General features: G+C 44.7%; 1 protein-coding gene across 2 annotated transcripts in view; it reads left to right on the top strand.

Annotated features, from left to right (window-relative positions):
* The window catches only part of LOC143933042 (uncharacterized), a 218,499-nt gene that overhangs the window by 184,953 nt on the left and 18,107 nt on the right, over positions 1 to 15,439 (top strand). For both annotated transcript variants that reach the window (XM_077455984.1, XM_077455995.1), the window contains exons 12-14: positions 7,845 to 7,910; positions 10,134 to 10,233; positions 10,483 to 10,635. In XM_077455984.1, coding sequence (XP_077312110.1) covers positions 7,845 to 7,910; positions 10,134 to 10,233; positions 10,483 to 10,635 — 319 coding nt within the window. The remainder of the gene's footprint in view (positions 1 to 7,844; positions 7,911 to 10,133; positions 10,234 to 10,482; positions 10,636 to 15,439) is intronic.

The raw sequence follows: 15,439 nt of genomic DNA, 5'->3' as shown, positions 1-15,439 counted from the left end.
GCTGCCTGGTAAGCTTTACTCAAAAAGAAGACATTCTGAGGCTTGCACGCAATCATGACCGCCTGGAGTACGAAGGTGCGCGCATTCAACTGTTCCAAGACTTATCTGCCATCACGCTGCAGCACAGACGCGACCTCAGACCACTGTTACAAGTTTTGCGAGACCGCCGTATCCCCTACAGATGGAAGTTTCCATTCTGCCTGCAGGCCTCAGCTGGAAATCGTACGGCACACCTGAGAGTCCCGGCCGACTTGAGACCTTTCTGCGATACCCTGGGCATCCCATTTGTGGAGGTGCCTGACTGGTACAGTGCCTTCTTGCAACCGGATCCCTGGATTCCCACCCAGCCTGACTCTACGCCGCGATCACACAGACACCGGCCAAGGAGAAGGAGGAATTCTACTGCCTCTCCTCATAGGAGTCGAGGTGACATGGAAACGGAAGACAGCCCACGGGATTCCCCCTCATCTGTCCGTCGCAGAACCGACCAGTGATTAGCTACTTGGGTGGGTGAGTAGTTCCATACCACCCCTTTGTTTGTTATCCTGCTCAGTGAACTTGCACTTATATCTAGCCATTCCAGAGGGCCCTTTGGATTATATCCTCTCATGCGGCCTATCCTGACAGCGAACTGGCAAGGTGGCGTAACTTTCATAGACTGCGGCCGCAGCAGAAGCAGACTGTAAGTATTTTTCCCCAGGCTTGGGGTTGAGAACTGCCACATTACATTCTGTTTACCAGGGCAACTAAGGGACTTTATGCATATCATAGACAGGCAGGGCCCCTGACTTTTGGTTTTGCTTTTAAGGAAGCTAAAGGGAGCAACCTCACTCTGGTTGGGGACCAAATTTATTCCACACATAGACTGAACACTGTTGATATTGAACGCTCATCCTACATGTCAGTGTGTGACTTCCCTGGCTGATAGGGGGTCCTGGCCCTGCTCCCCCAGCTGAGTCCATGGGCTAACCTGCCTACAAAGAGCCGTATGCCCTATTTCTTTCTCCTTACAGTCTGGCCCTTGGCTTCTGCTGTTGGGACTGATGCTTCTGATCGCTATTCTCTGCAAGGAACATGAGCAGACTTCACCCTCAGTGACTACCATCGCCCTTACATGCCTGCTGATTGGGATAGTTGCAATGGTTCGCTATTTGACCTGGTGCTCTTTTTCAACATGTTGATGTTCCCCGCTAGGGGCTGGTTACTGTTTGGTTTACAAATGTAATGTTTGTTGGTCATTTTCACATGTTTACTGTTGGGGACCGGAATTTCTTGGGTAATGCTGCTTGAGCTTTTACCCGTGCAATCTCGGTAATCACCTAGCTGTTCTTGGTCATGCGGAAGTAGCGCTGCAGAATGAGGTGTCTCGCACTTCCGACCTGCCCCTTCCAGTGACTGGCAACAGGTCTGGCGACTTCGCAGTCTCTACTGGGGCTGGTGGCGCGGAAGGTTCTGTTTCGCTGCTCTTCATCGGCCGAGGACACCGGGCTGGGGACCTTGTAACTTGGTCCCTCTATCATAAGGCCTACTGTTTGCTTAATTCTGGGTACAATTTGCAGGTTAGTTTTGGATGTAGAATATTATATTATTTTTGCTGCCGGAAGTACTCTCTCTCGCTATATATTAGGGATACGGGCCGGAACACGGTCCTTTTGGAGCTTGGTGGAGGGGCTATATGGGGTTGACAGTTTTCCAACAGACCTAACCCTCCAGAAGGGAGGTTCTTCCCATATTATATGAGCCAGACAGGGAGTCACCTGGGTGGGGATAGCTGTGTGACTCTCTCTATTGTTCGGCTTCGTTCTCACATCAAGGAGGCAGGTTCCCCTCTTGAACATATCCGGAAATAGTTACTCTGCTTTCTTTTCTGTTACTACAGGGCGATTAGGTGGGGTAGCAGGCCTATACCCACCTCTGGTTGTTTTATCCCCTGGGATACCCTCAGGGTACACGCAGTGCGTTCGGCGGTGACCCCAGTAATAGCTGGGACCACCACTGGTGATTATTAGATAGCGGTTTCCCCCCCCCCCTTTTTTTTTTTTTTTTTTTCTTTCTCTCCCTCTCCTCCTCGCCCTCTTTCTTTTTCGCTCCTCCTCTTTCCCTTTTCTCCAGATTCACCCTCTCCGTCTCGCTGTTGCGGGGCTTGGACAAAGACGTATACTGAGTTAGTGTTGTGACCGTTGTATTCTGCTCACACCTCTCCTCTGCCTCCGACTATGTCGTCCGTGAAGCATATCTCAGCTCCTCTGTTGCTTAAAGTTCTCTCCCTGAATACTAAAGGACTCAATGTACCGGAAAAATGGAGCAGTGTCCTAGCAGAGGCCCATAGACATAGGGCGCAAATCCTCTTTTGTCAAGAAACACATTTCAAAACTGGTTCAATTCCCCGCTTGTCGGACAAGCATTTCCCGACGGTATTCCATGCAACCTCCCCTGACTCCAAAGCTAAGGGTGTTTCCATCTTAATAGCCAAATCTCTTCCGTTTATTCTGACTGATCAACTAGTTGACCCGGAGGGCAGGTACCTTTTTTTGAAAGGGACCTGGAAGGACAAACCTGTAACTCTGGCGAATGTGTACTGTCCCAATACTAATAGAATCCCATTTTTGAAAACCACTCTATTGAAACTCACTACTTTCCAAACTGGCCTCCTTATTTTAGGGGGGGATTTCAACCTAGCGCTAGATCCCTTGCTAGATACCTCGTCGGGGACGTCTTCGCTTCCTTACTCGGCGCTGCGGCAAGTCAAACTCCAACTTGCATCTCTCGCGCTCCACGACACCTGGCGTACGCTCCACCCTAGTGAGAAGGACTACACCTTCTTTTCACACCCACACAATCGCTATTCGAGGCTGGATTACCTTTTCATACAGCAGACAGATTTGTCCCACCTAGCTAACGCATCCATAGAAGCTATGACACTCTCCGACCATCATCCCATCACGCTGACTTTGCAATTCCCACAGAGGGAGAGACTGACCAGAATGTGGAGGCTGGATGCGTCCACCTTGTCAGACTCCGCGGATTCAGCCCGCATTGAACAGGCCATACGGGACTACTTTGCCACGAATGATACGCCGGATGTGTCTCCTATGGTGCAATGGGAGGCACATAAGTGCGTGATTCGGGGACACCTTCTGGCGATTGCAGCTAGGAAGAAGAGGGAACATCAGGAACTGATAAAGACCCTTACCCAGGAGATTACTAAATTAGAATTGCAGCACAAACGTACTAAGGCCACTCAAGTGGCGCAGCAATTGGCAGATGCACGGGCTCAATTGGTGGAGGAACTGTTTCGGCGGGCGCGTAAACGCCATATGTTATTGCAAAAGTTGTTCTACGAACAGGGCAACAAACCTGGGAAGTTATTGGCACGTTGTTTACAGAAGCGCACCCTTGCCACTACGGTGCACCATCTGTCAGATAGTGCGGGACGCTCCTTCTCAAAAAACGAGGATATCGCGCAGCAATTTCTTCATTACTATAGTAAGCTATATAATTTAGAAGAAGGCGTTCGTGACCCCGGAGGATAGGGCACGCTCGCGGTTGATTGGGGAATTTCTGGACAAATATAGCCCTAAAGCATTGTTAGTTGACGATCGCGTTGGCCTGGAAGCTCCCTTGTCCTCTGAGGAATGGGAGACTGCCTTGAAGTCGATGAAGCCGGGTAAAAGCCCAGGTCCGGACGGCTTCACGGTACCATACTACAAAAACTATACGGCTCTACTGGTGCCACGATTTCTCAAAGCCTTTAACTCACTAGCTAAGACCCCCCAACCCCCGCATACGCTTCTAGAAGCGGATATCACGGTGTTACCCAAAGACGGCAGGGATCCCACAGACGTTAAGAATTATCGCCCAATTTCACTTTTAAACGTGGATTTGAAGTTGTTTGCAAAGATTATTGCAAACTGTCTGGCGTTTTACATTCCTGCCTGGGTGGGGAAGGATCAAGTGGGCTTCGTACGGGGGAGGGAAGCAAGAGACAATACGATTAAGGCCTTAAATCTCCATCATTGGCTGGCTTCCACCCAACAGGAGGGCTTCTTTCTAGCAATGGATGCGGAGAAGGCGTTCGACAGGGTGGCCTGGGACTACTTGCAAGCGGTGCTTCGGGCCCTGGGCCTGGGCAGCACCATGTGTACCTTTTATTGGGGCTTTATATTCTAATCCCAGGGCCAGGGTCAAGGTTAATGGCCACCTGTCGGACGCCTTCCCCATCCGAAATGGCACTAGACAAGGGTGCCCTCTTTCTCCCCTTCTGTACGTCCTCACCCTGGAATCCCTTTTGCGCTGCATTAGGCTTCACCCGGACATCAAGGGCATCAGGGTACGTCATAAGGAATACAAAATCGCGGCTTTTGCGGACGATATCTTACTTTTCCTCACATCCCCATTAACGTCTCTGCCAAATCTAATGCCACTCCTGGAGCAATTCAAACGCATAGCCAATCTAAAACTTAATTACTCCAAATCGTTTGCGCTGAACGTTTCCCTGCCACATGGTCTTGCCCAGCAATGTCAAGCCAACTTTCCTTTTAAATGGAACTCAGATGCTATCACATATCTTGGCATACAATTGCCTGGCAAGCTAAGTTCCCTTTATGAAAGGAACTTTCTCCCCGAACTAAAAACTATACAACAGGAACTGCAGAGGTGGGATGTCCCGACTCTGTCGTGGTTTGGGCGGGCTGCTGCTCTCAAAATGACTGTGCTTCCACGACTTCTCTATAAAATGCAAACGATTCCCCATACGTCTTCCACCGGCCTTTTTCACAGCCTTTAAAAGAATTTGTAGATCCTTCCTCTGGGGCTCCAAATCACCTCGCATCGGGTGGGCAACCCTGGTTTTACCCAAAGCTAAGGGAGGGATTGGCCTGCCCGACCTTAAATGTTATTATTGGGCAGTACACATGGCCAGGGTAGTCGACTGGAAGGTTCACTCGCGCTGCAAGGAATGGACAGAACTTGAAAAGCTCATTGTCGGCCAAGACCTGCAGGCGCTTCCTTGGAGTAATAAGCGACCCACGGGGCATCAGCTCTCTGCACACCCTCTTGTCGGGGCGACTCTGCAAGAATTCACCAGGGCTTGCAAGGCGATGGCGCTTTCCCACACAGAGAGTCCGATCACTCCTATTAGGGGAAACCCTGACTTCCCCCCGGGCTTGTCTGCCAGTTTCTTGGCTCATGAATGGCCGTTTACAGAGATGGTGGCGAAACAATTCTTTAGGAGGGGCAGGTTCTTGAGTCATCAGGACTTGGCCAAGCTATCCAACACCAAGACGTTCCCGTATTGGCCCTATATACAGTTGAAACATTTCTTAGATGACCCAGGGAGGAGACCGGGATACTTGACAGAGCCTACTGTATTTGAGGCTCTGTGCTCCAGCACGACTCCCCAGAATCACGTGATCTCGGCTTTGTATGCTTCTATGTTTAAGACTCAGCACCCTGGCAGGAGCCCGGATCGGGTCTTCTGGGGGTCAGTGCTGGACCAGGAGATTACGGATAAAGAGTGGGACCATATACATCTATATATTCATAAGGGGTCCCTAAATGTAAACACACAGGAAAATGGTTACAAATTAAAGATGAGATGGTACAAAACTCCAGATTTGCTCCATAGGATCTTTCCGACGGTCCCTGATCAATGTTGGAGATGCGGACAAGGGTCAGGTACCCTTCTTCACATTTGGTGGGGTTGCCCTCTGATTCAGCCCTATTGGAGGGAGGTTCATAAGGTAATTTCTGAGGTTTCACCCTTGGCTTTGGAGTTCACCCCTGCACAATATTTATTGCACTTATCGAACATTCCTCAGAAGAAATATTGTAAATCTTTGGCGATGCATATGACCAATGCTGCTAGGCTTTGTATTCCGGTACTTTGGAGATCTGTGTCCCCTCCCTCGATTAAAAGCTGGTTTCTTCGCATTCATCGTATAGAAGCGATGGAGGAGCTGATTCATATAGCGCAGGACAGGATTGATCGCTTTTCCGCAGTCTGGGGAGCGTGGCGGACTTTTAAATCTTCCCATAGATACCTAGCGTTGATGCAAACCTAGGAGACAGTGATACCCTGAAAGTGGAAATTTTCCCAACTGGCATTCCCCATGTGGGCAGTGCTTGCAGCACTGTCTATCTGGACATAGCTGCAGCCCTGGAGTATAGTGGTGCCTCCCCTTTTGTTGGCTTCACCGGGATGGAGAGGGTAGCTGGTGGTTGACCCACCCCCAACCCGTTCTAGGGCTTATCCAAGCTTTCTCCCCTCCCCTCTACCTCAGTATCTTTCCCCTCTAAGTCTTAGCTGGTTCCTCCCCCCCATTTTTTTTTTTTCTCTCTTTTCTTCTTTTTTCTTTTTCTTTCTCGGGAGTTCCCGGATCCCCCCCCCCCCCCCCCCTCAGTTCTCGCTATTTTATAGGAATTACTAGCACTCAGGTGCGCCATGGCTATCAGGGGCGCAACAGTTCATGGTGACCATGGGGCGCAAGGCCATTTTGAGCCAGCTTGACTACAGGCGTATACCTAAACGCTACGACTTCATCTCTGGCAACTTAGTGTCTGAAACTTGCTTTGCTTACTTACTACAACTGCTGCTTACAGACGACTATATGTAAGGTTCTGTTGATGGATCAAGAGGCGCTGTACAGATTAATGTTTTTCTGTAATCTTGTATTTGCTTACTGTTACTTTGGAAACATAATAAAATTCTTTGTGGAAAAAAAAAAAAGAAAGAGTTGGGGTACCTTTTACCGACTCCACATGACCACAAACAGTCTTTTCAAGCACAGGGAAACTTCGCAGGTGTTCCCAAAAACCTTATGGTTCCTCTAGGCTGCTTACAGGCTCAGTACAGATAATATAGCTGTGCCGTTCATAGAGAAAAAGCAGAAGATACCTCCATGGTGTAATCGTTCAAAGAATGGTTTTAATAAAAGTAAATAAGTTACACTTACAAACCAGGATTTCACATTAGCACATAACATCAGGGATGAGCATTACGGCGTCTCCACTGTCCTCCTGTATTCCCGTAGCCCAACAATAGTAAGTATAGCGTGCTGACGTCAGCGTCACTGGCCCCACCCTACGCATTTTGTCACAAGGGGACGTCGTCTGGGGATTGGCCAAGACCAGAGAATACAGCATGGCACTGCAAAATGCTATGGTAGGTCTTGATGTTTAGGGTGCCAGTCGCTCTGTGCAAACCACTACTCTAAATTCAGCAAAGAAGCCCCAGACCATCGTGCTTCCTCCTTCAGGTTTAAAGGAGAAGTATGGGCAACACTATTTTGAATGGATCACAGTTTGTTTATGCACTCCTGTGAACCGTTTTCAGCTGACAAGGCCTTCTTTCAGTTTTAGTAGTACACTAGAGATGGTTTCTGGGACAGGCAAACCTCTTTTTGATTGTAGCAGTGGCTTTGTTACTGCCACCTGACCTGCCAAACATGCAGTGTGATGTCTTCTCTTCGGAGTGAAAGTTAGACTTGCTTATTTTAACCACTGTTAAATTGTTATCCTGTGAGGGACCCACTATGCATATACTGGTAATTGTGCAGAATCATAAAAGAACCAAAGTGTTGGGTGATACTGAAAAAAGTTGCATTTTTCCAGCCACAAAATTGCAGCATCATATATTGTGTGAAAAGCTAGGTAACTATCACACCAATCAATTTGTTTAAGACTAATGTTTGACTTTAAGTGATTAAGCCCTATGAATTGTGCCTCTTGTGAATCACTTCTACAATATGATATTGTAACTGTAGAAAATATAAGAACTTGCACTTAATTTATAACAGTGCTTGTGAAGTTATGCGATTTAATACATTATGCCTATTTTTTCTTAGGACAAGGAAGATATGTCTACTGGCATTTATACAACTAAGTGGTTTTTGCAGTGCTTCTTAGACCGGGTAAGTACAAATAAATGTTCAGACTTTCCCATTAACGGATATAAGTACAGTATTACCTTGGTTTGCGAGCATAATTTGTTTCAGAAGAATGCTTGTAATCCAAAGCACTCGTATATAAAAGCGAGTTTCCCCATAGGAAATAAAGGAAACTCAGATAATCCGTTCCACAGCCACTGCTTGTCTATGCAGTACCACAATTGGCCAGAGGTGCAGGGGCGCCGGAGACACTTGAGAACCGAGTGTCTCTGAGCGTCACCGGCGCCCCCGCACCTTTGGCCAAATAGAAAGAAAGCACCACCGCTTCAGGCCGATCCACCAAGACAAATTATTTTCTTCTAGATACAAGGAGCCCCAGATGCTGGCTAATGCATGCACAGATGAGAACAAACGAAGAAACTCTGGACAGCCGCACTCCATGAATATGAATAAGCACTTATTATAGTGTGACATGTGTCCGATTTTCCTGTATCACTTTGCTGTGGGTTGTGTTATATGATCCCAAATTTGCAATAAAAAGCACAAGAAAATATATTTTCTCTGGAGTGCAGCTGTCCAGAGTTTCTTCGTTTGTTCTCACCTCTGGCCAAATGTGGTACTGCACACCCCAGCGGCTTGAATCCTGCTCATCTTGCGAGACAACACTCGCAGCGTGAGTCAGGCTTTTTTTTTTTAATGGCTCATATTGCGAAATGCTCATAAACCGCATTACTCACAATCCGAGGTTCCCTGTACGTCATTTTGTACAATAGACACTGGAGGGCATGCGCACTCTACCGGAGGCACAATCACACACTGATTGGACACAGGGGGTGCCAATCAGCGGGTCTGGTGGACCCTGTGTCTGCTGGCCACCAGCGATCATTCGCCAGAAAGGCAGATCGCCTTTCTGACAGATCTCTGTCTTCAACCAGTCAGAGCATCCCCCACAACAGATAGCAAGCACCAACTAGGCACACATTTAACCCTTTGATCTGCCCTGATGTTAACCCCTCCCATGCCAGTGTCATTAGTACAGTAACAGTGCATTTTTTTAGCACTGATCACTGGGTCCCAAAAAAAGTGTCATAAGTGTCAGCCAGGTGTCCGATTTGTCGGCCGCAATGTCGCAGCCCTTCTAAAAATCTCTGATCTCTGTCATTACTAGTAAAAAATAAAGTGCCATTAAAATATTCCATAGTTTGTAGCTGCAATAACTTTTGCGCAAACTAATCAATGTATGTTTATTGGGATTTTTTTACCAAAAATATGTAGCAGAATACATATTGGCTTAAATTGATAAAGAAATTAGATTTTTGTTGGGTATGTTGGGTATGTTTTATAGCAGAAAGTATAACGTTTATTTTTTTATTCGAAATGGTTATTTTTTTGGGGTTATGCAACAAATAAAAACCGCAGAGGTGATCAAATACCACCTAAAGAAAACTCTTGTGAAAAAGACATAAATTGTATTTGGATACAGCGTAGCCTGACCACGCAATTGTCAGTTAAATTAATGCAGTGCCGTATCACAAAAACATGGCCTTGTCATGAAGGGGTAAAACCTTTCGGGTCTGAAGTTGTTAAATACATGACAGCAGTAGGCCATGTATATACTGCCAAACTTTATATATAAATGGCTTGCACTGTGTAGGAAAAAAAAAAACTCTTCTGGGCTTGAAATGCAAGAAATTTCCAAATACTGTACATTATTTTCCAGGTGAATGGAGCAGATATGTGAGCAAAGGGGACCAGCAATATAGCAAACTTAGCTTGACTTCAGTGCTTTAGTACATCATCTAGTTCTTATTGGTCTTGACAAATGTAGGGTTAAAATCATATAAAATTATAATAACATTCAGATCTTTGCAATCTTCCCTTTTTTTTGCCCTTTTTTTTACAGCCAGTGTTTAATGCTTATCTTCTATTCAGTACCTATTTGGCCATGTTCTTAGTACTGCCTTGTATTATTTTTGCTTAGTCCACAAAAAGCAAAAGTGAATTGGTTAGATTGCTGGGTATTCTATGACCAGTCTGGTCCTTCAAGGTTACCAGCTCAGAACCTTTCTGCTTTATACATGGGTGAAACTGTTGAATTATTCTGATCTCTGGCGTTGCATGTATTGTGTAGCAATCCCACATGTGCTGTACCCAGCAGCAAAAATGTATACTTATGGTAGGAATGTACAGCTGCATTGACAGGACAGTATAACCTCATTGCCTGTTTTGCTTTCTATTAATTTCCAGACACCATTTACACTCACTCTGAGGCTGTGGGACATCTATATTTTGGAAGGCGAGCGAGTGCTGCCAGCCATGGCTTACACCATACTGAAACTGCATAAAAGTAGGACATTTCCATGAATCAAATCTAGTGTAACCCATATTAAAGGATGCATGTCTCAATTCTTGTAATTATACATGTTTATTACATAGAATATAATGACAGGGCTAGAATGGCACTGTATTTTCTAAGCTTCTTAATTATAAACACTGTTATTGGTATAACTCGTAGTATCATAGATTTTACGCGATGTATTCTGGCATCTGTTGGCAAGCAGCATCTCTTGAACCTATTTTATATCACTGTGCATAGAACGTTTGTTGAAAATGTCAATGGAGGACCTTCGGGAATTTCTCCAAGAGAAGATTGCCCGTTCCTTGAGCTACGATGATGATATTGTGGTTGAACAATTACAGACATCGATGGCAGAGCTAAGGAAAATGAAACTTGAGCTGCCTCCTCCAGGTACAATCTTTTCTATTCATTAACAAGTGCTTATTGTTAAGTGCTAATTCTTGAAGCAGATCTAACATCCCTTATATGTGCCACCCCTGCAGCTTTGCAACATCTGTAAGCTCCCTCGCTAGCATTGCCATTTTTGCCCAATCTTCTTCCGGGTTTGGCATCTTCAGTTCTCTTGATGGCCAGCACAAGTGTTAATTTATTGTGAGAGCAAAACATGACATGAATGTACACTGGTCTGCTCATGCTCAGCTAAGTGTGAATATGAGAACAACTGCTGGGAGGCAGAGGAGATATACAGAGTATGCAATAAAAGCCTATCTATCAGCAATGTTTTATTCTGAAAAAATAATATATATATATATATATATAACTTACAGTGCATTCAGTGTAGAATAAATATATATACACACAGTGCAGGCAGTGTAGTGTGTGTTTTTATATACAGCGCAGTCAATGTACAGTATATAATTGCAGTCAGTGTACAGTATACATTACAGTGCAGGCAGTGTATAGTATATAATTACAGGCGGTGTACAGTATATAACACAGTGCAGCCAGTGTACAGAATATAATACAGTGCAGGCGGTGTAAGTATATAATACAGTGCAGGTGGTGTACAGTATATAATACAGTGGAGGTGGTGTACAGTATATAATACAATGCAGTGGGTGTACAGTATATAATACAGTGTATTGAAGTGGTTAAGGGGAACCCTATAACAGGATTAGAAAAAAAATGGCATCCAGGCCCTTTGGGTCTGGTATAAATTTTAGGGGAACTCCATGCCAGAATGTAAAAAAAAAAATTTGGTGTGGGATCCCCCCAAAATCCATACCAGGATCTTATCTGAGCAAGCAGCCTGGTGGGCCAGGAAAGGGGGGCGAGCGAGCGCCCCCGCTCCTGAACCATAACAGGCCTCTTGCCCGCAACATGGGGAGGGTTCTTTGGGGTGCCGCACGCCGTTTTTTTCCTTTGATATTTTTTATCTATATTGCCAGGAGCCGGCAATACATTACAGCCGCGAGCAAGTTTGAATTACATTTTTTCCTTTTGAAATGTAATTTTGCTGTGGCACTGTTTTACACATCGCACAGATGTGCCACTTTATAGGCAAACTAAGGGGAGCCCCAGGCACGATATTTAAAGGAATCTTTCATTTTTATTGTTTCACTTTAAGCATTATTAAAATCACTGTTCCTGAAAAAACGGTTGTTTTAAAAACGATTTTTTGCATTGATACATGTCCCCTAGGGCAGTACCCAGGTCCCCATACACTTTTGATTTTCCATGTTCTTGGCCCATAGACTTTAATAATGTTTGCATGTGTACTGGTGCGAACCGAACTGGAAGTGTTTGGTCCATCCCTAGTTGTATGGTATTTATTCAACCCCACACTCATCCTTGTGTCTGCAGTCTTCTATTATTCTGCAGAGTATCTTCCAGCACTTGCAACCTGTACAGGATCTCCTTATATACTAGGTGCTGATGTCACTCCATAGCAACTGGAAAGCTTGGACAGAGACCTGGTAGTCAACATACTATAAGCACCAGCATTATTTTTACCAGAATCCAATCTCACAATAAAATTTTATTTAAAAATTACTTTTGAAAAAGCGCACAATGTCATAATATAGCCTGTTTCTTGATATAAATTACAGTATTTCACAAAAGTGAGTACACCCCTCACATTTTTGGAAATATTTTATTATAGCTGTTCATGTGATAACACTGAAGAAATTATACTTTGCTACAATGTAAAGCTTGTATAACAGTGTAAATTTGCTGTCCCCTCAAAATAACTCAAAGCACACCCATTAATCTCTAAACCGCTGGCAACAAAACTGAGTACACCCCTAAGTGAAAATGTCCAAATTGGGACCTGGGACCAATTAGCCATTTTCCCTCCCTGGTGTCATGTGACTCGGTGTTACAAGGTCTCAAGTGTGAATAGGCAGCAGGTGTGTTAAATTTGGTGTTATCGCTCGCACTCTCTCATACTTGAGAGAGTGCGAGCGATAACACCAAACTGGAAGTTCAACATGGCACCTCATGGCAATAAACTCTCTGAGGATCTGAAGAGAAGAATTGTTGCTCCATATAAAGATGGCCTAGGCTATAAGAAGATTGCAGAGACTCTAAAACTGAGCTGTAGCATTGTGACCAAGACAATACGGTGGTTTAACAGCTCGGCATCATGTCCAGAGGTTGTCTTTGAGAAATTGACATATGAGTCCTGCCAGCATTGCTGCAGAGGTTAAATGAGTGGGGGGTCAGCCTGTCAGTGCTCAGACTATATGCCGCACACTGCATCAAATTGGTCTTCATGGCTGTTGTCCCAGAAGGAAGCCTCTTCTAAAGATGATACACAAGAAAGCCTGCAAACAGTTTGCTGAAGACAAGCAGACTAAGGATGTGGATTACTGGAACCATGTCCTGTGGTCTGATGAGATCAAGATAAACTTATTTGGTTCAGATGGTGTCAAGCGTGTGTGGTGGCAACCAGGGGAGGGGTACAAAGACAAGTGTGTCTTGCCTACAGTCAACCATGGTGGTGGGAGTGTCATGGTCTGGGGCTGCATGAGTGCTGCCGTCACTGGAGAGCTACAGATAATGTAACAGCCTCAAATTTAACCAGGATACCATCGTCCCAAATAGTATATATAGAAAAACTGAGCATAAAGCTCAGAACATCAAGGAAAGAAACTCAAAAAGAGAATTTCCTAATAGTTCAGTGGGAACAGGGACTATTGCGGTATCATATACTAATCAAAGAAATAATCAATAAAATTCAATCATATTTTATTAGTCCACATAGATAAATAACAAACAGACATATACACAACAAAACCAAAATGTATTCAATCCAATAAAAGAACAGAATGGATTAAAAAAAAAAAATATATATATAATTATAAATAAATAATTATAACGTTATTTTCCAAACAAAAGGATTTTTTACGGGAGTGCAGAGTTGACGTATAAATCCGACCGGTTTCGCGGCACTAAAAACGCCGCCTCCTCAGGGAACGTCACTTTACAGATCTAATATATGCAAAGAAATATAATTTTTAATAGATACAGTAGGTAAAGAATTTTTTGTAACCATAAATACAGAATACAGTCAATACAATCAAAAAACAAAAATAGTGATCATAATCCAAGCATAATAGTTCATAAATAAAGATACAACCAAAAACAAAAACAATGATAGGTCACGACTCACCCCTGGATCTCCCAACCCTTCAACAACCAAGCGACCGACTTCGAGACACCCTAAAAACAGGGTGCCCCCCCTGGGGGTGGACACGGGGGGTATGTAATAGGTAGAGAGACTCTACACAGCGAATAAAGGGACTAGAAAAAAATGGATAAAGTAGTCCATTTAAAAATACAATATATGAAAATATGTCAAAGACCATGGGCAGAAGAGTTTAAAGAGTTAAATTTATTAATAGATAGATAGATGGAAACTATCACACCAAAGGAAGCACCCAGTGGTCCATGGTCTATACAGCTAAGTGCAAACCAAGAGAGCTACAGTTTATTGGGGGAACCAGGAATGCCACCATTTACTGTGACATACTGAATGCAATTAAAGAAAAAGAGAGCTGGGAACCTGAAGGATGGATGGATGGCGATGCCCAACATGTGGGCAGGGTGTGTAACACAGCAAATAGCCAAAGAAATTAAAAAACAAATTGTGTACACCCAAAAGGCTACCTTGGCACATTTATTAATGATATGCAAAAATAGTACATATAAAAACAGCACAGACCATGTAGCAAGCACTTCCCAGTCCTATCCCTTCCCACCTCCCTCCCAGAGAACCCCTAGACCTATGAACTGCCTCACCGGGATCTCCCCAAGGAAATGAGAATGAAGAGATGAAACAAACCCCTGGTGACCACACCTGCAAATATAGTTGCTTAAACAATGGGGATTCATAAATCCACCCAAGCAGCTGAGAGGAAAGCACTGCACCTTAAAGCAACTATGGGCGAATGCAGTGAAATCTGATAGACAGCTGCACCTGGGGGATGGATGTAAAGTCTGATTAATGAAATTGAGCTGTTCTGTAACAATACAAAAAACCAAAGTTAGTCCTCATCCAGTCCCGAAACTCAGGTAATGGTAAATGCCTGCAGGATAAACACACAGGGGCAGTGGGTAAGATGATATCCAGCAATATGCTACGGTATATATCGTTATTGAACACCTCATGAGGAATAAAAGTGATACTGACTGCTTGCTCTAGTTGCTTTCAAAGGCGACTGACACAGAAATGATCACTAAGGTCCATAGTCCTTAGTGGAAATAGCCAAATAACTGCACAGCCAGTTCATTCAGCAGGCAAGTATAGTGGAAGTCCTTACAGGTGTCCTGTGTGAATAGTACGGGTGTTCAATATGTCTGGTAGATAATCCCAGCTGCTGACATTCTATAGAGCACAGGACAGGTGCAGAGCAGCAGGTTGTAGTGAAGTAGGATGATCCCGTAGCACAGCATACCAAATGACTCTGGTAAGTCCATCAGGTAAGTGGTATTATGTAAACAGGCAATGCAGGATGCAGTACATCAGGGGGTGTGAGGTGTGCTGCTCCAAATGGATCTGCATCTGTTTCATTCCGCCCCCAGAACTTCTTCAGGATGAGAAGCCGAGCATGATCCCCTCCCTTTGCAGGCTGGGCCGCAAGGCAGTATTCCAACGTGATAACGACCCCAAACACACCTCCAAGATGACTACTGCCTTGCTAAAGAATCTGAGGGTAAAGGTGATGGACTGGCTATGCATGTCTCCAGACCT

The sequence above is a fragment of the Lithobates pipiens genome, unplaced genomic scaffold (assembly GCF_037356315.1).
Source record: "Lithobates pipiens isolate NorthernLeopardFrog02 unplaced genomic scaffold, aLitPip1_a1.2 Scaffold_10, whole genome shotgun sequence".
Taxonomy (NCBI): Eukaryota; Metazoa; Chordata; class Amphibia; order Anura; family Ranidae; genus Lithobates; species Lithobates pipiens.
The sequence above is the reverse complement of the archived record's forward strand: the minus strand, read 5'-3'. Positions and strand labels throughout refer to the sequence as shown.